Raw genomic sequence first — 21,332 nt, forward strand, 5'->3', positions numbered from 1 at the left:
GACCCACTATAAGCACCTCCGTTTTATTTTGATTCAGATCAAGAAAATTATTAGCCATCCAGGATCTTAGTTCAGACAGACAGTTGTGGAGTTGATTTGTTGCAGATGAGAATATAAACCTGAGTATCATCAGCATAGCAGTGAAAAGAAATGTTAAATTTCCTAAAATTCGCTCCAATAGGGTGAAGGTATGTAGAGAATAAGATAGGACCCAAAATGGATCCCTGAGGAACACCATATTTAAGAGGAGCAGTAGATGGAAAAAGAGGAATTTAAAGTCACTGAAAAGTGTCTACCAGTTAGATATGACCTGAACCAGTTAAGAGCAGCCCCTTTAAGCCCAACAAGATGTTGAGCGCATCAGCAATATCTCATGGTCAATGGTGTCAAAGGCAGCGGACAGGTCAAGGAGGACAAGGACTGCGCATCACCTGAGTCAGTAATAAGAGAGATGTCGTTGAATACTTTAAGGAGGGCTGTCTCAACACCATGATAACGCCTTAAACCAGATTGGTATTCTCAAATAAATTATTGAAGTTAAGGTGATTGACCAATTGATTATAAATAATTTTTTCTAGAATTTTAGCCTGAAATGGCAATTGGGAAATTGGATAAAAATTGGTTGAAACTCCAGGATCTAATCCTGCCTTTTTTAGATAGGGACGGACTGCAGCATGTTTAAAAAATGAGGGCACAACCCCCGAACTAACAGAATCATTTATAATGGCTAGTAAAGATGGGCCCAACACATCAAAGGCTTCCACTAAGAGACATGGTGGTACAATATCGAGGGGGCTGGAAGCTGGTTTAAGGGTGTCAATAGTTCTTTTTAGCATTGAAAGTAAGACTTGATCAAAGGAATCTAGAACAATGTCATGATTAACAGTAGGAAGTTCATAGCCAGTTTGAACAATACCACAGCAGATAGTATCAATTTTGCTGACAATGAATGACAAACTGCTCACATGAATGAACAGTGCTATTTAATCCCATTGAAGAATGAGGGTGAATGGCCGCATTAATTGAATTAAATAAAACCCTAGGATTGTTTGAATGACGGGATACTAAATCGGGAAAGAAGTCATGTTTCGATTTCTTAACTTCAGCCTGGAAATTGAAAAGAGAAGTCCTGAAAATCTGTTTAGAGACAGTCAGTCCATCTTTTTTCCAACGGCGTTCAGCAGTTCGACAGGCGCAGCGATGATCGTAGTTTCATTTAGCCAGGGAGCAGGTCTTACCTTATTACTGCGTACCTTGGGCGAAGCAATTGCGTCTAAAACCGTTTTACAGGAGGAATTAAATTTTACGACAGAATCATCGATATCATTATTTTGGTCATGCATATAAAGACTAGAGAAAATGGTTTTAAAATCAGATATAATGGAAGAATTTAAAAAGTGCGAGCAGCGTGGTGGACGGCTATTAGTCGGGAGATCAACAGTAATATGCAGATCCATTATTACAGAAAAGTGATCAGTGAAAGAAACATCACATAAGTCAATACTATTCACTGAAATATCACAAGTAAGAACGAGATCATATTGTGACCGAGAGACTGAGTTGGCATACACTGTGTGCACAATTATTAGGCAAGTTGTATTTTTGAGGATTCATTTTAATATGGAACAAACACAGTGCTATCAGTCAATCCAAAATGTTAATAAACCTGAAACCTGAATGTTTCACAACGGAAATGTGAGTGTGAACATCATCAGGGGAATACATATGTGCGCACAATTATTAGGCAACTATTAGTGTGCAGATTTATTATGCAACTAAAGGAAAAATGAAAATTTTCCCATCTCACTTGTTTATTTTCATCTGTTATAGTGAGAATAATAAACAAACACCTCAAAATTTCAATCAATCAATCAATGACCAATAGCCACCCTTCTTTCCAATAACAGTCATAAGCCTTTCCATTCATGGAGTCTGTCAGTTTCTTGATCTGTTGACGATCAGCTTTTTGTGGAGCAGTGACTACAGCCTCCCAGACACTCTTCAGAGAGGTGTATTGTTTTTCTCCCCCGTAAATCTAGCGTTTAAGAAGTGCCCACAAGTTCTCGATAGGGTTTAGGTCAGATGAGGAAGGGGGGCCATGTCATTATTCCTTCATCTTTAAGGCCTTTACTGGCTGGCCACGCAGTGGAGAACTTCGATGCAAGTGATGGAGCATTGGCCTGCATAAAAATCATGGTCTTTTTCCTGTATCACTGTTTGAAGAAAGTGTCTTCAAAAACTGGCAGTAGGTTTGGGAGTTGATTTTGAGTTCATCTTCAATGCAAAAGGTCCAACTAGCTCATCTTTAAAAATACCAGCTCATACCAGTACCCCACCTCCACGTTGGAGTGGAGCTCTGTGCCCATTACTGATCCACAGGTCCATCCATCTGGTCCATCAAGAGTCACTCTCATCTCATCGGTCCATAAAACCTTTGAAAAAAATCTGTCTTCAGATATTTCTTGGCCCAGTTTTGACGTTTCAACTTATGTTTCTTGTTCAGTGGTGGTTGGGTTTCAGCCCTCCTTACCTTGGCCATGTCTTTGAGCACTGAACACCTTGTACTTCTGGGCACTCCAGGTAGGTTGCAGCTCTGGAATATGAAAGTACTGGAGGATAATGGGTTCCTGGTAGCTTCACGCTTGATTCTTCTCAAATCTTTGGCAGCTAATTTATGCTCTTTTGTTCTCAACACGCTTCTTGCGACCCTGTTGACTATTTGCAACAAAATGTTTGATGGTTCTGTGATCACACACCAATATCTTAGCAATTCCAAAAGTGCTGCATCCCTCTGAAAGACTTTTTACAATTTTTGACTTTTCACAGTCAGTTGAATCTCTTTTTTGGCCCATTTTGCCGGAGGAAAACTAGCTGCCTAATAATTCTGCACACCTTGATATAGGGTGTTGATCTCCTTAGGCCACACCCTCCCTCATTACACAAATACACATCACCTGACGTGCTTAAATCCAATAAGCATTCAAGTTAATACAGCTTGGAGTTGGAATATACGCATTAAAAATGATGATATGGTCAAAATACTCACTTGCCTAATTGTGCACACAGTGTATTAATATGCTGTATAAAATCAAATGAGTCCAATAGTGATAAAAAGTCTTTGACCAAAGGTTTCAATTGACAACAAACGTGAATGTTGAAATCGCCGACAATAAATATTTTGTCATGGGAGAGAGAGGGTGATATCAGCCAGGAGATCAGAGAATTCAGAAATGAAAGTATCATTAATTACTGGAGGTCTATAAACCACGGCAAACAACAAAGAAGGGGAGCTGCACACTTCGAAAAGTTGAAGTTCAAAGCTGCTAAACGGATCCCTTGTAAGGCTCCGACACAAGAACATACTTTTAAAAACAGTGGCAATGCCCCCCCGCCCACAACGAGTCAAACGAGGAGAGTTTAAAAATGAATAACCTGAGGGAACCAAGTCAGTAAAACATGAAGAGTCGCCATTTAAAATCCAAGTCTCAGCGATGAAGAAGAAATCCAGATTATTTGATGTAATAAAGTCTTGCAGAATAAAGTTATACTTAAATGGGTTATATTTTGTTTTTCTCCTTCACATCACCACAGAGGAGTGCAGTGCATTTTTTAGAAATGGAACAGCATGCAAATTACTGTGCTTTCTTCACAGGAAACCCCACTAGATCTGCACCATGAATTCTGTGACACTGTCCCTGTTGATTTCCTGCTCAATGCACACGCTTGAGTGAACTTCTTGTGTTGTTATCTCCACAGGTTGGACTCCTGTGGTCTCACCTCTGGATGCTGTGAGTTCCTTTCCTCAGTTCTCTCTTCTGAACACTCACAGATTGCTGAGGTGCAGCTGGACAACAATAACCTGTGGGATTCAGGAGTGAGTCTACTGTGTAATGGGCTGAGGAACAAAAACTGTAAATTAAAGAAGCTGAGGTGAGTAAACACTTGGATGTGTATATTTGTCGGGTTACCAATGTATTCCTGATGACTTTATGGATATAAACATTAAAGATTGAAAGGTTGAATTTTAATGACAAATGTATCCAGCTACCCAAGATACATTTTTGGACCAGCAAATCCAATCTCCATCCTATGATCCTCTGCGACTGCCTTTCTGTTTCTGATCCAATGAAGTTTTAAATCTGGCGTTAAACTGGATTTGTTGCAAATTCCATTGTTTCTCTTTTTTCTTGTACTGTCAAATTCTAAAAAATCCAGAGTGGACTTTCTGCTATCATTGTATGGCATCAGCACAGCTCTTACTTATTCATCCACTTGACTCAGGATTTGGGAAACAAACCCCCAAAAGTGTCAAAGCTGCACTCTACCAACTAGAGCTATTGCTCCATACTGAAGTACTTGAAACGCACTACTAAGAAGCAAAACAGAGCTTCTTTGCTTTAATGCCATCCTCGGCAGGCTTCTGCCACTGTCTGCATCCTCTTTACCAGCCTGGAGGCCTTTGAAGATCTTACTTAGAGGACTTTGGTTAACGTGCAGAAAGCTTTAAAGTAAAAACTCCAATAAGTGTCCCTGTTAAAAGCATCCCATCTATCCATTATCCAACCCGCTATATCCTAACTACAGTTTCACGGGGGACTACTGGAGCCAATCCCAGCCAACAGAGGGCGCAAGGCAGGAAACAAACCCCAGGCAGGGCGCCAGCTCACCACAGCTGTTAAAAGCGAACCAAAACATATTGTGTTCTTCTTCATCAGCTAAAAAGTCTTGTGTTGCCCCTTCACACTTGTATGTCCAGCAAGAGTGCATTCTCTTCACTATTGCGCCTGATTCAATGCCAGTAAATGGACTTTTGAAAGAAAATCCTGCTTAAAGTGCCACCTCATATCTACAATGGAGACAAAATGACAGCAAAAAGCCATCATGACACAAGTAATAATTTTATGCTTGGCGGTTTAAAAAAAAAAAAAAAATTCAGCATCCATCCTTTCATCCATCCTCTTTCGCTTATCCGAGGTTGGGTCACGGGGGCAGCAGCTTGAGCAGAGAGGCCCAGACTTCCCTCTCCCCGGCCACTTCTTCCAGCTCTTCCAAGAGAATCCCAAGGCGTTCCCAGGCCAGCCGGGAGACATAGTCCCTCCAGCGTGTCCTGGGTATTCCCCGGGGCCGCCTCCTGGTTGGATGTGCCCGGAACACCCCGCCAGGGAGGTGTCTAGGAGGCATCCTGATCAGATGCCCGAGCCACCTCATCTGACTCCTCTCGATGCCGAGGAGCAGCGGCTCTACTCTGAGCCCCTCCCGGATGACTGAGCTTCTCACCCTATCTTTAAGGGAAAGCCCAGACACCCTGCGGAGGAAACTCATTTCAGCCGCTTGTATTTGCGATCTCGTTCTTTCAGTCACTACCCACAGCTCATGACCATAGGTGAGGACAGGAACGTAGATCGACTGGTAAATTGAGAGCTTTCCTTTACGGCTCAGCTCCTTTTTCACCACAACAGACCGATGAATTCAGCATACATTACTTACAAGAATCTCCTGGGAAGACCCACACGGGACATTCAAAAGAGATGAGCACAGCAGTCAGCTGAGGTGTTCTCAGTGCACCGGCCATTGTCTTCTCCAGATGTTGCTGGAATGAGTGCAATTCAATAGTCCCAAGGTTGGGCAGGTCAGTTGCTATTAGTATTATTTTTACTTATTACTAGGGGGCTCTGCCATCTGCTCGCTTTGCTTGCCAACCCCGGGCTGGCACTATATGCTAGTTACATCGCGGATCTGCCGCTCGCATATGGGGATGCAGATGTACAATTTAAACAAATTATTTTCATGGAAGTTTTTACATATGCATAACAGACCTAACTATTTTACATTACAGTGAGTATTTAACCATAATAAAAAACAGTAAAACATAATAAATTGAAAGAAAATTCTGTTTGATGATGCATTAGAGGTATTCGATACGTTCTTCGTTTTTGTTCTGTTTGGCTTTGAAATTAACACGCAAATACAACTTAGTAAAACTTCAGTAAAAACTTTTTTGAATGAACTTTTCGTCAATATCACATTGATTTTGATTTTGTGTTTGGAGTTATATTGTGACAACACAACCTACAACTGTCCGTGAGTGAATATTGTTTCTTTCTCTCTAATAAATTAACCGACTTTTCCAAATGTTTGTCCCTGTGATTTGTTTATTGTCATAGCAAAAGCTTTTCTAACGTGAAACTGTAAACGTTTTAATACGAATGGCATATCAAGATCTCTTTTGATGTGTAGATGGCGCCGTGGTAGTGCTGCTGCTTTGTAGTAAAGAGACTGTGGAAGAATGTGGATTCGCTTCCTGGTTCCTCCCTGTGTGGGTAGCGCTTTGAGTACTGAGAAAAACACTATATAAATGTAATAAATTATTATTAAGGTTATCCATGAAAGATGTACTACATTACCTTTCTTGTCGCCTGTTAAAATTTTACATGTCAGAATCGTTCGACCAGTTTTGAATACAACTGATCTTGTTCCATTGCATAGCCCATCACTCGGACATAAATTACGCAATAACATTACGACACAGCCTTCTTTCAATAGTAATTCTTGCGGTGGAAGACCGGACAGTGTTAACAGTTGTAGATATTCTACGGAATATTGTAAGTTGATGTTTTCATCTTCTGCATGATCACCACCAGCTGTTTCGGCATAGTCTATTGATACACATTTAACCAACTTGCTTTGTAACCGATTGACAAATTTAGTGTTAATTCCTTTGACTTTATCGTTTCTTGGTTCTAGGATTGGCCTTGTACTCATTTCTTCTGTTGATAACCCTTCAGGATGAAGTTCTTCAATAAGATTTGGACATAATAAGTCTTCTTTTATTGGGAACTTAAAGTGAGGAAAACGTAAAAATTTATAAGAGCTGAGAGTGCAGGAACTGTGTCTGACAAAAGCATTCACATGAATGAGAGGTGAGAGGACTGTGGGCGAAATGGTTGAGAGGATGGTGGGACTTGAGAAAATCTCTTGGCAATGGTCTCGTCTCGCGGGACTTGAAAAAATCTCTTGGTAAAAGTCTTGTCTCAAGATTTTCTTTTATAATAGAGAGATTTGGCTTAGCCATGGCAACTCCTACCATTTGAGTTACAATTGATTCCATTTCTTTTGCTTTTCCAATTGGACCACAGGTACATGAAATGATATTGCTCACATGGTCACACAGCATCGGTAGCAGGATTTGAAATCACAATGTGAAGTCCAAAGTCTTAACCGCTACACTACACTAGTATGGCATACCAGTTTTAATAACCACGCCCGCTAACAACCAAGATTTGTGTCTTAATAACGGATGGCTTAAAATGGTGGTGCCCATATCCAAAATAAAATGGTGTTGTGGATAATAGTAATAACAAAAAAAAAATCTGTAGGTACATCATAAAAAATAATGATACAAAAATAATCTATCCTGTCCAAGCACAAGAAAAGTGTAAATGGAAAGATGGTGAGAAACATATTACTTGCATAATAAACTTTTAACATTGTTTCAGTCATTACAGTGAGCCAACAAGTCATCAGCCACCCCATGTTTTTCTCAAATGCCTAATGGGACGTGAATGTGACAGGACAAAGACTTCATGTGGTAACTCCAAAAATTCTTGTAGCACATGATTGGAGTACAATTCTATTTTGTAATAAGATCTGACAATTCTGGATTTTCAAAAAGTAAGACTTGGCAAACAAATGAAACAAATAAATTCTGAATGACACAAAATTGTTCCAGTACAGTAAATGTTTAATTTAATGTTTAAAATTAAAAACAGGTTTGCAATATATAATCAAGAAGGAGAATTAGGACTTAGAGTTTTTGGCATCTACGGTATATTGTTTAATACATTGTACTGCACTCAGTGATAATTAATTTATAGATTATACTAATTATTATTATTGTACTATTTATATTAATACTAATCATTATATACTATATATATATATATATATATATATATATATATATATATATATATATATATATATATACTAATTATACTACTACTATGAATATACTAATTTCTAAATACAGAATTAAATACCAACCTGCCAAAACACGTAGACACCAAGTAGACATGAATCGAAACCAGCAATATTGGGCTATTAATTAACTGATGAACTATGAGCAGTTGACAAAAGAGGAAATTAAAATTGTAAAAGAAGAAAGACGAAGTCAGACACAGTGACAGTCCTGGAGACCCCTCCGGGTAACTGGTCGCCCACCCCTCCCACGCTTGTTGTCCAATCTGATGACAGAAACCTTCCATCTGATGATTCCAATCCTCTTTTATTTGAAGTGACTTTTCCATTAGCTGTGTTATATTTCCTCCCTTTGCCGGGGGCTCAAATTCTTGTTTTATGTATTTATTGTCGACTTTTGGGTCATTGTTTTATGTCAGTGTTACTTTCCCGTATGCTGTGCTTTGTGCACTATGCCTTGGCTATGTTCCATGTGTTTTGTGGGGCCACCTGCCAGGAACTGCCCTCCGCCTTATAAATCCTGAGGGTCTCCCATAGTTCTTGGCGATTCATTTCGAATATGCCAGGGAGTTGGTGAGTGTACTACTGGGGTTACTTTTTGTAAATAAAATTACATTTCTAGATTTTTTGACTACACTTTGATTTGCAGTCTTGAGAATTGTTTGCTTTGGGTCTCTGGCAATTCCATATTGATTGAAATATTTATTGTGAAGAATAAATCTTTCATTTAACAAATATTCAGTGCGTACCCTTATTACTAACTGAGGTTTGATGGTTAATATCCCCCTCTAGTGGGCATTTTTGGAAGTGTTTTTGGAACTTATGGGGTTTATGTGTTTTAGGACTTTTCATTTTACTTATTTGGCTGGCGCCTTTATCCAAGGTGACTTACAATATTTATGATACAATGGGCTACATTTCCTATGGCTTTCCAATTGGTCAAGTGATTAACTCAGGGTCGCACAGTGTCAGTAATGGGATCTGAAACCACAGCTTCAGGGTTTGAAGTCCAAAGCCTTAACTACTACACTACACCACACCATTCAATAGACCGGAGAGCAGCTTGGCAACAGAGTGGTGGCACCAAAATAGTAAGAAGAGAAACAGAACAGAGAAGAGTTAGTAGCAATTGCAGTGTATATTTCTGTATAAATGACTAAACAAATAGATGCAGTATGCACAGTTAATCAGCAGCTCTAGTCAGGGTATGCTAAATTGAAGTAGTGAGTCTTCAGCCGGGATTTAAAAGCTGAGACCGAAGGGGTATCTCTTATAGTAGCAGGCAGACCATTCCACAGTTTAGGGGCCCTGTAGCTAAAGGGTTGACATCCCACTGTTATTTAATTAATCATTGGAATCCTAAGCAGACCGGCATCTTGAGATCTTCATGTGCGCTCAGTTTTGTAAGTCATGATAAGTTCAGACAAGTAAGCTGGACCTTGGCCATTTAAGGCTTTATATGTGAAAAGGAGGATTTTAAAATCTGCCCTAAACTTAACCGGGATTTAAGAACTGGAGTTATGTGTTCATATTTTCTTGCTCTTGTAATAATTCTTGCTGCAGCATTTTGAATTAACTGAAGATTATATAAAGAATGATTTGAACATCTAGTGAACACCCCATTGCAGTAGCCAATCCATCTAGAAACAAATGCATGAATTAATTTCTTAATATACTGCACATTTAGAAAAAAATCTTAATTTCCCAATATTTTTAAACTGGAAAAATCAAGTTGTAATGTGTGTTTTATCTTTGACACTAGCATAAATTGCATAGTGCATGATGAATGATTTTAAAAACAACATATAAGTGAACTCTGAGTCTCTCTGTTTCTTTCTCTTTAGCATGTTTTATTTTTGAGATATGACGATGTCACAGGGTCATTCATGGTGGATGTTCAGGTTTCTATTGCGCAAAGAATGGGCAGTGGGGATGCCTGGGAATGCCAATGATTCATGAGCCCTTTCGTTGGGTACATGTCGTTAGGTCTGCCTATATCTCACTGTGTCTTCTCTCTCTTACCCAATCTCCGTAGGCTAAACTCATGCCACCTGACCTCGGGATGTTGTGCTGCTCTCTCTTCAATTCTTTCAGCTGAACACTCACCCCTGACTGTACTGGAGTTAAACAAGAATAACCTGGGGGATTCCGGAGTGCGTCAGCTGTGTGAGGGGCTGAGGAGCCCCATCTGTAAACTAGAGAAACTGAGGTGAGAAAACTCTGTTTGAAATTGTTCGCGCGTGTAGCCTCGCTGCGTAGTGCATAGAAAGTGTATGTGTGGGATTTGTCATATCGTCTTCATCTCTTCGGTTCTAATCTCTGCAGCTTGGACTCCTGTAGTCTCACTTCTGGATGCTGCGAGTCCCTCTCATCAGTTCTGTCTGCTGAACATTCACAGATGAGGGAGTTGCAACTGAACAACAATAAGCTGGAGGATTCAGGAGTGAGTCTGCTATGTGATGGTCTAAGAAACAAAAACTGTAAATTAGCAAAACTGGGGTGAGTCTGCTGGTATATGCGTGTCTGTCTGTTTTATGACAGCTGAATGAACTTGAGTGTTAAAGACACACAGAATTAAACTGTGTTTCAATGACAGACATTGCAGCTGTTAGAGTTAAAATATAAGCATTATTTTATTATTCTGTAGTCTAGGTGATCCAAAATCAGTCTCAAGAACTCCTGCGGTACCTAGTTTCTGATCCAAATGATTAATTCAATTCCTAGTTATGTTACATATTGCATTGCTTTTGTTTCTAATTTAAATGTCTAATTTAAAGTGGGTGGTTATTCTAAGGAATTAAGACATCCATTTGTCACTTTTAAAGGCTCTTGATTTAGGAAATAGGATCATAACTGTAAACATGTTCTCTTAGGACACCCATTGTGGGTTACATTGCCAGCACTTGATAATAATAATAATGTAATGTAATAATTATTATTATCATCTTCCTCATGTGAGCTTGTTATATCTGATAAGCCTCCTCCATTCCCATTCTGTTGTACACGTTTCTTCCCCGATGCCACTTTCTCCACAGTCCATTTTCTTTTTAGCCAGCCTCTTCTCTTCTGTCCTTTCACCTCCATAGCCATGATTCTTCTTCTGCCTACATTGTTGACCTCCCTTCCCATTACTTTCCCATACCACTTTAACTTTCTCTCTTGTATTTTCTTTGAGATTTCCCCAACTTTAACTCTGCCTCTTTTTCCCCTCATTCATGAACTTATCGAGCTTTGTTACTCCACACGTCCACCTCAACATCCTCATTTCTTTGTCTTCCAGTTTTTCATGCACTTTTTAACTGCCCAGATTTTTGATCCATCCAACAATGCTGGTCTAACCACAGTTTCATAGCCATCACTCTTGCACAAATTCTTTGATCACTTAACCAAAGATTTTTCCAATCTCTCCAACATGATTGATTCATTATTTCAGATTTGTCTCATCTAGACTCTCCCTACAGAAAACATGAGTATATTTTGAAACATCTGAAAGTATATTTTTGAACTTTAAAACCAGGACTTCTTTGTTTTTTTTAAGCCCAGTGCTGGTCGAATCCTGATTGTGGTGGTTGGGGACTGCCTGTCTGATTTGAGGCCATACCCGAGCAGTCTGGCCTGCTTTGTGAGATTTGTATCAAGCATGACACAATTTCCCCATGTCCGTGTCTTCATTATACAACATCTACACTTGTTATGGTAGCTGTGGAAGAAAAGGAGCCACAATATTTTAATTTAACAAAAGGAGGTCTTTTATAGGATTAATGCTGATCCAAGTAAAGTCCTGAATGGCCAGTAAATGCAGTGCCCACCCTTTGCAGCTTAAAATCTTCCTTGCACTCTTACCATTCCATAAATGAATGTCAAAGTGCTTGGTTCGTAACTACAAGAGTTAGGTCGGGTCTGGTGACCCTTAGTTAGCAGACATTCAACAGCTGCTTTGCTTAAAGAGGTCATTAATTGTCTCATCAGTAACTGCTTGTCCTTGAAACTCCAAAATATCCTATAAAGATCCAGATTTGTTTATAACTTAAAGAAAATGACTAGTATCGAATTATTTAACATAGATGTAGCCTAGTTCATTACTTATCGTTAAACACCTATGTATATTTTCCTAGTGTTAGGATTTAAAGTTAACAGAGCAGAATACAAACTCTGAAGGGACACATACAGATTGAGCCTTTATTCTACCACATAGCCGAATGTAGAAGTGAAGTGCATGATGCCACTGACACAACGCTTTAGAAGGTTGGCATTCGTGGGGTATGCTCTAAGATTAGATTAAAAGTTTTCAAGTACCGTGTACTTTGCTTTGTGCATTGTCTTTTGGGTTTAAGAAATCTTTTTTAAATATCGGTTTTGAAATTTGGGTTCTGGTTTGGCTTTGACAACAGGTAGGACAGATACTGGTTATGAACTCTTGCTTGGTTATTCATAGTATCTCTTTTCCAGACGTAATACCATCTGCCTCAAACTCAATATAACTCAAGACCACACATGAGTGTGCACATATTTATAATGCATTTTCGTGGAATTGACAATCCTAACTAAAAATAATGATCATGCAGTAATAAACTGCATTGTAGCTCCATGTGGAATAGCAAACCATCACAGTTTGAATAAGTCGTAGTGACCCATCCGCACATTACAGCCCAATATGATGATAAACTATTTCTCATACCACTTAGAAGCAATCATACACTAATACTTCACCAATTATCTTCACCAAATGAACAAGACTGAAGAGTCAAAATGTGTGGAGCTAGTTTCACTTGACTGCACAAAACCACTGAGCTTGTCATGCACTCCAGTTGACTTGCAGTCCAAAATTGTTTAAACTCATGATGTTCTTCGATAGGAGTTGGGAAGGAAGGGGTTCACATCCACCAATGACGGCATGTGTGCTGTCCTTCTCTGGTCAGCCATTATCCTCTTCTTGGAGCTGCAGGAGTGCTGAATGTACTACAGGCAAGTTTAGCAAGCAAGAAGGAAGGTCTACTGTGACTTTACCACCATGCAGCTGGAACACAGAGCATCACTGACGATTATTGTGAAACAGCAAAAAACAGTAGGAGATGGATATTCAAAAAAATCAGAAATGGTTAGACAAAGCAAGGGGTCAAAGCCATGAGATCAGAAAAAAGACAGGAACCAAAAGAAAAGTGGCACAACAAAGTCAAACCCATAAGAAATAAAAACAGCACTTGGACTTGCTTGAATTAAACAACTGATGACATTGAAGAGTTTGACAGCAGTTTTATCCACAGTGGGATACTACATGAAGTGACAATGTGTTTATATATTGCCACTTCAGTGATGTCATCTGCACAATGATCATGGTCATGTGACACCTCCAAGCAACCTCATGTAAATAAAAAAATAAACTTTTGCAGAGTAAAGTTAAAATCAGAAATAGGTAACCATCATATTTCCTATGTGAAAAAACCAAGAAGTTTAACTTAAGTACTATAGTGAAGAACTGAATTCCCAGGGAGTTTGGGTCCCCTGCTGGAAACTTGTTAGCTGCACACATGGACAAGGTGAGAAATGCACTGTGGAAAAGTTGTTCTGCATACGGTGCTACCTCAGATCCACAATGGTGACAAAATAAACAGAGCAACAACAACGGACCAATCCGTTTACAAATATTAGTTATAGGGACAGCACAGTGATGCAGTGGTAAAGCTGCTGCCTCGCAGTAAGGAGACCTGGGTTCGCTTCCCGGGTCCTTCCTATGGGAAGTTTGCACATTCTCCCTGTGCCTGTGTGGGTTTCCTCCAGGTGCTCCGGTTTCCTCACAAAGTCCAAAGTCAAGCAGGTTAGGTGGATTGGCGACACTAAATTGGCCCGGGTTTGCAGGCGAGTGTGTTCACCCTGTCCAGGGTTTGTTCCTACCTTGTGACTTGTGTTAGCTGGGATAGGCTCCAGCACCCACCATGACCCTGTTCAGGACTAAGTGGGTTAGATAATGATGACTTATATTTATATTTGGCTTGTGTCACAGCATCTTTTTCAGCACACAAATACACATTCGGCCTCTGCTGTGAGACCCACAATAAAAGTTGACCGAGACAAACACATTAGCCAGCTCGGGCTGTTGTCTTCTCCAGGCGCTTTTGAAGTGTGAAGAAGTTAGGAGGGTGGAACAAGTTTATGGACCTACAAGCTCTACAACTCAGAGCTTCCATGTTTGAATGGGTCGGTGTGTTCATGGTCCTGTGTGGTGTGGTAACACCTTTCTATACCTTTAAGATAGTACTGAGTTGGTACAATCAACCAATTAGTGTCTAACTAAGCTTGGGAATGCAGATGATTTACCTGAGAGAGTTGCTCTGTCTGTCTCTCTGGCTGCAACTCACTGTCTGCCTCCTAACCTCCACAGGCTCTTCTCATGTGGTCTCACCTCTGGTTGCTGTGAAGCCCTCTCCTCGGTTCTTTCTTCAAAACACTCTTGCCTGACTGATCTGGAGCTCGGACACAACAATCTGAAGGACTCAGGTGTGCGTCTGCTAAGTGAGAGTCTGAGGAACACAAATTGTAAATTGAATAAACTGAGGTGAGGAAATACATTTGGTTTCATTTATATATAAAAAATTAAAACTAGCAGCAGCACTTGGTACAGCTCAGTGTGAAATAAAATGCAGGTTAAGGGTTTCTAAATCAATTCCACACAAGTGAAATGTTTGACCGCAAACCAAAATTTTAACCACCAAACGCACTATTGTGAGCAGCATGAGGCACTGCACTAATCAAGCGAGGGTATGGAAACGAAATCATAATCACAACAAAAGATTCCCTTTAATCTTTTCCTGTACAAATGGGGAATCTGGGCAAATATTTGGCAGAGGTAGGTTAATAGTTTGGATTTCCATATCAGACAAACATTCATTCAGCTCTATAGATTAGAATTGATAGATATTTGTGTATTGGCTTGCCATCGCACTGGTGGTTCTTCAATCCTTTGAACGAAACTGGTTTATATAGATGATAGCTTAATTTTTGTCTAAAGCTATGGATACCCAAATCCAACTTGTCTTAAGAAGTGCTCAGACATTTTTGGCAACATCTTCTTTTTTGTAAAATGAGGAAAGGGTGAATTTTATACCAACTGAGATGGGATATGAAACAACAACCAAAGGCTGAGGTATCGATCAATCCAAAATTTCAGCTTTTTTTTGCCAGTTAGTTTTTCTTACACACGTGTAATTTAAATTTTTTTTTGTGTGAGTACCTTTGGTAAAGGCAAGTCCTTCTAGTTAGTTGGTATGCTTCTGATTTCTCCTCAGTCCTGGTTTAAATTGAAACTGCTAATTAACTACTTTCATTCCTGCTGAAGATGTTTTAAAAAGAAGAGCAAACTCACTGGACTCTCCAAGCTCCTTGTCTTTTTAGTGATCAGGTAGAAATGGGGGGATCTAGGAACTGATAATTAATAATCAATTAGACAACCACCCAGTGGGACACCAAAAATGTAGGAATGAGTGTAATTTATTGTTCCCCCACCAATATGTTGGAAAGGGAAAGATGAATTTTAACTTTGGCAGTACTGGTAATCCATCCATCCATTATCAATCCTGCTATATCCTAACTACAGGGTCATGGGGGTCAGCTGGAGACAGTAATACCGGTATAATACCAGATAATTTGGCAAGGGTGCTACTTTATTTTCCTTAGATTTCTGTGTTGTAGAAGAAGGTCACTGCCCTTTAGACTTAAATCAAAGTATTGTAACTGAAGCTCACTCGTTTTAAGAAATAAAACTATACAATTTATTGATAAACAGAAGGATTATAGAAATATAATAACTGCATATACACTATATTGCCAAACATATTGGGACCCCACTCCAAATCATTGAATTCAGGTGTTACAATCACTTCCATGACCACAGGTGTATAACATCAAGCACCTTGGCATGCAGATGGCTTCTACAAACATTTGTGAAAGAATGGCTCGCTCTCAAGAGCTCAGTGAATTCAAGCGTGGTACCGTGAGAGGATGCCACCTGTGCAATAAGTCCATTCGTGAAATTTCCTCTCAACTAAATATTCCATGGTCACCTGTTAGTGGTATGCAGCATACAAAGCCATTTTGGACAATTTCATGCTCCCTACTTTGTGGGTACAGTTTGGGGATGGCCCCTTCCTGTCCCAGCATGACTGCGGACACACCAGTGCACAAAGCAAGGTCTGTGAAGAAATGGATGAGCGAGTTTGGTGAGGAGGAACTTGACTGGCCTGCACAGAGCCCTGACCTCAACCCGACAGAACACCTTTGGGATGAATTAGAGAGGAGACTGCAAGCGAGCCAGGTCTTCTTGTCCAACATCAGTGCCTGACTTCAGAAATGCTCTCCTGGTGCCAAATTCCCCTAAACACACTCCTAAACCTTGTGGAAAGCCTTCCTAGAAGAGTTGAAGCTGTTAGAGCTGCAAAGGGTGGGCCAACTCCATATTAAAGCCTATGTATTAAGAATGGGATGTCATTAAATTTCATTTATGTGTAAAGGCAGGCGTCCCAATACGTTTGACAATATAGTGTATGTTTTGACATATAAGACTGACGCAGATGCACTAGACAGACAAACGCATAACTTAGTCAGGCTGGCTGTTTGCTATCATTCAGAGTTCTGCTTTATCTTGGCACAAATAAATAGCTAATGATGCCAAGTCTTTATGGATGATGCCCGATGTTGTGTGGAGTTGTTGCTTTGTTGCTGCTCCGAGTGCAAGTAGAGGAGTCTTGCGTTGCAATGCACTGTTTCTCTTTGCTGCATGATCCTTTGTTTGTGGTGTTCTCTGATGCTCCTTTCTCAGCTTGCTTTCTGCTGTTAGGGCCTATGCTGTGTTGTCTGCAACTCCATAGGAAACAGCATTACTCTTTGTGGCACAAGCGCTTAGATGCTGAAGGTGCTGCTTCCCAGCCTTCTGACTGGCTCACTCTTCATCTTGACAAACTCAGCTCTCAGGTTCACAAGGAGAAGAGTCTGTCAGATTTGACTCTCCAAGAAAGAGTGTCTCATAGCTTTTTAGGACAAGAGGGCGGATTTCTGAGGTTCTCAGTCATTTTGTAGAATAGGAGCAAAGCCACCTGAGAGTGTCCCACCTTCCTCATGATGGTGCAGTGAATATTAAGCGAATGTATAACTTCTCCTGATTGGATTAGAGTCACTTTCAGTTACAAAATCAGTGTCTTCTCATAGGTGAGTTTTTCTGTCTATTAGTTGTCATACTTTGATTTACAACAATTTACTTCTTGTATACAGTACACCCCCAAAATTGGCAAGGGTTACGTTCGTAGAGCACCTGTGAATTGTGAAACACCGTGACTTTTGGATGTGGTTAAAAAATGCCTTTTAAATGCCAATTTTTATAGTTTAAACCCTAAATACAGTATGCCCCCAAAGCACTTTAATTTCATTGCAAACTCAGCTTAATATATTAATACATTACCTAAAAAATTACCTTAATACATTACCTTAAAACAGAATGTAAAGGTAAACCCGTATACTGTACAGTACTGTACTGCTATGTCTTCTGTGGTGCTAGAATGTAAAATTACCGATGTTACCGCTATACTGTACATACTGTAATTCATGCAAGCATGTTTTCTTTGGTATGCACTGTCGTTTTCTTTGTTATAAGTAGAGTAAATACATAATTTCATTTAATTAAAATACAGTAAAATGTATGGGTACTCACCAATGATGAATGATATTGATGATGATGATGAAGTAGCTGTGCAGTATGATGAAGAGGATTTAAAACTCTTCAGGACGGGTCTTCTTCTGGTGGGGTTTTGTGTTGGCTTTTCTTTATAGGTTTCAGGAACATTTTGATGGGAAGTTGCTACACTGTCTCCTGTAGTGAACTGCTAGTACAATTCCATGCTTTCTCATGGATGTTGTTACTGTCCAAGGGGATGTTCTTCTCCCTGCAGTTGGTGATCCACAATGCTAAGACAGATTCCATCCTAACGATATTTTTATTCCTTACGTTCATTACCTTTTTGGCACTATCACAGAAACTTACAGATACGGTACTCCAGATCGCTGCTTTGTTTTTCTTTATGTATCGTACGGTGCTATTATTAATGCCATAGTGGCGTGCTACTGCAGCATAAATTTTTAGTTCCTGGAGCAAATCCAGTAGTTCAACCTTCTCCTGGAATGTTTTAAACTTCTTGTGGCACTTAGGCTCAGTGCCAGAAGCCTTAGAAGGTGCAGGCAATATCTTGTGCTTTTTTAAAAATAACAAAATGAATACAATAACAAAATGGAAAACACGAGGACGCTAAGCTGGAGTCGCGTCACAGGGCAGCAATCAATCAGCAGCAAGGAGAAATAAATAACCCTCTCGGATTGGCTACTTTCACCATCCCAAACCGCATTTCCCTCAGATGTTGCTTCCTACAGTATTGCCACAAAAAAAAAATCGTGGAGGATATTTGCGCTTTCCGCTAACAATTAATAGTTAGGTTCTAAGGAAAAATCCACAAAAGTCTGAGAACCCTGAACCACGACTTCACGGGGGTCTACTGTGGTCCAAAAATCACACAAGAAATGCCTCAATTCAGAGAGAGACCTCCTTCCAAGTAGGTTGGGCACGCAGTGGGTGTCGAACAAACGGGGTAAATGCAACACACAAAACAGAACACAAGTAATCCTGTGTCACAAATGTACAGTTCTTTGTCCTTGCTTGAGTGCTTTTCACACCTTCTGGCCCAAGAAGTCTGCAGAGGGTCCTTTGGAGAGATGACGGTTCACCTCTGATTTACACCTTTGTTATCCAATGACGTCCAGCAGTCTGACTAGGGTGGGGTGCTTCATTAACCCCTGGAGGTACCTTTATTGAGAGCCACTGCACTAGAAGGACGTATTGATTCAGTGCAGCAAAGAGCAGTACTGATGCCATTAGACGCTCAATGCCCTGTGAGTATTTCTGGGAATGAAATCTGAGAGAGGTGTCCATCTTGACAGAAGACTGCACAAGTGACATGTTGAAGTGTTAGTGACTGTCATTTTTAATATTTTCCACAGGATGAAGAATAACGGTATCAGTGTGGAAGAAGAGAGGAACATGAAGTTACTAGAGAAGGACCTGAAAAGATCTGGATGGCAAATAGAAATTTTTGCATAAGGCAAGCAGAATTGCTGAATTTCTGTCCTGTCACCATTTTGCTTAATGTAATAAACTATCTTTCATTATTTATTTTAAAATTGATGACACAAAGTTTAGCCAAACTATTTAAATTTGTTGTAAGTTTTTTTTTTTTTTAATAGTTTAATAAAATAAATTGTGGAAATACTTCAACTTGGCTGTCAGTCAGTGCGCCCTCTAGTGGTAAGCTGTTAAGATTTGAAAAGAAAAATGCAGGTTGAGTTCCTACCACTGACTCACCTGACAACTTGTGTTCAAGTACTTAGGACTTCTGAAATTTTTAAAAAGTATTTATCCTTTTTCCAGGAAATGATCTGCATTTATAGAGTTACTGATCAGAAGATTTTAATATAATTATCCCCTTTGATACAGTATTTCACAGTTGTATTTTCACCCATTAGACCCAGTTAACTGTTGGTAATGTTTGTGAGTATGTGAGGAATAGAATGTGCAGTGTTCCCAATGCATTTTCGTGTATGAAAATAAAAACTATTACAAGGATTTTGAGCTTAATTCACTTCATTAAACACACTGCTGTCCTTCAGATCACAACTGTACATGAACAACACAATGGCACTGGATAAGGAGGCTGTACTTTCCAAGGAGACTCTGGTGTTTTGATGTGCCCTGCAGGCTACTCGAAAAGTCTTACCAGTTCATTAGAGCCAGTGTGTTGTTCTATGTGGTAGTCTCTTGGGGAACCAATTTAAGTTCTGATGATGCAAAACCCCTTGAATAAATTTAATCAGAAAAGCCAGCTCCATCACAGGACTGACCCCAGACACTCTGGAGCCTGTTTTGGAAAACACAGTGATGGCAAAATTGAATACCATCACAAAAAGTTCTACTCATCCCCACCTTGGTGGGACTTTCTTGGAATACTTTTAGTCACAGCTCATGGTGCAGTAAGAAGTGCCAATGGACCTTTTCCACCTGCAGCCATTAAGCAGTTTAACACTTCCTCCCAATGCCCTGTTCTTCACTCCTGCCAGAAGCTACAGAAAGATGGGACAGACTCAGTCAACAATACTACTGGCGTTTTAGCACAATATCTGTAGTGAGAGCAGACAGCAGGTGGAGGTACTGGAGAGAAGGGGAATGAACGTCGGTAGGAGTAAGATGGCGTACATGTGCGTGGGGCTGGGCCTTGGAGTAATAAAGGTTGACAATCACTGGTCTGCGGTAAGCTGTCATATTCTTCCTCCCGAGTGTCATGAAATTGTGTGACTGTATGTGCTTTGAAGATTCAAATGTTCCATTTCGTTTAGGTTGGGGTATACTACAATGTATGTGTTTCGATTTTATTTGTGACATCGCCGTTAACGGCTGTTAATCGCTTGATTTCCCCCCCTACGTTGTTGTGAAGGACGGTAGTGGTGGGCACAGAGATGTCCCAGCTCAGGATCAGCCGATCCTGCAAGACGCCCAGAATGACTGAGTGAATATACTACATCACCGTGCGGCGGCGGCGACTGTGAACACGGGTGACATAAAATAAAAAGTAGGATTTGTAAATTGGTAAAGTACGAATTGAAAAAGACATTATCCGCCTTCACGCGTTCCTGGCTGGCTATACCAGTTGTAAAACCAGAGAGTACTAAAAACAGCGCACAACGTGTCTACTCATAAATATGCACTCGTTTATGATGGCCGGTGACACCAAATTAGCGATCATTCGAGTGCCACACTCACCTTGGCATGGCACGTACTGCTATATAAAAAAAAAAGATAACATGAGCAGGCAGGGACTGTCCCGTTCGACTATCGCAGAAACTAAAAGCTTCACATGCTCTGTTGCGGTGTTACTTCTTTTCTCTCGCTTTCATTAATTTTGTACACCGGCTCTTGTCCCGAAATTCACCTGATGACGACATCAATCGAGCGACGGAAATAGAATGACACCACCTCGAAACCCAGAGCGCGCGCCAAAGCGGGGGGCGTGTCAGTACCGAGCCTCGCGACCTGCCCGATTTGCATGCGCGTACACGGGAACTGGGAAGGCGCGGAGGTCTGGAGACTCCCAACTGGTAGCCTTGCCAGCCTGCACACCAATGAAAGCAGAAAGATTCAGTGCAGAATGTTCTGGCATTCTGGCTACCCTGCACATGTGGAAGCGAATTCCTAATATGATTGAACCAGTAACGGCGCACTGCACGTTACACTTGACTTGAGCATTCCTAGTTTTCATCCTTTGTCTGTT

At 40.3% G+C, this 21,332-nt stretch overlaps 1 protein-coding gene across 10 annotated transcripts in view; it reads left to right on the forward strand.

Moving 5' to 3' along the window:
• Positions 1 to 19,626, forward strand: part of LOC120533165 (NACHT, LRR and PYD domains-containing protein 3-like) — a 113,470-nt gene extending 93,844 nt beyond the window's left edge. For 9 of the 10 annotated variants that reach the window (XM_039759875.1, XM_039759873.1, XM_039759874.1 and 6 more), the window contains 5 exons: positions 3,757 to 3,930; positions 10,013 to 10,186; positions 10,303 to 10,476; positions 14,357 to 14,530; positions 19,012 to 19,626. In XM_039759875.1, coding sequence (XP_039615809.1) covers positions 3,757 to 3,930; positions 10,013 to 10,186; positions 10,303 to 10,476; positions 14,357 to 14,530; positions 19,012 to 19,111 — 796 coding nt within the window. In that variant the 3' untranslated portion in view covers positions 19,112 to 19,626. The remainder of the gene's footprint in view (positions 1 to 3,756; positions 3,931 to 10,012; positions 10,187 to 10,302; positions 10,477 to 14,356; positions 14,531 to 19,011) is intronic. The other variant, XM_039759877.1, reaches the window with a different exon arrangement.
• The last annotated feature ends 1,706 nt before the right edge of the window (positions 19,627 to 21,332 follow it).

The sequence above is a fragment of the Polypterus senegalus genome, chromosome 8 (genome assembly GCF_016835505.1).
Source record: "Polypterus senegalus isolate Bchr_013 chromosome 8, ASM1683550v1, whole genome shotgun sequence".
Lineage (NCBI taxonomy): Eukaryota > Metazoa > Chordata > Cladistia > Polypteriformes > Polypteridae > Polypterus > Polypterus senegalus.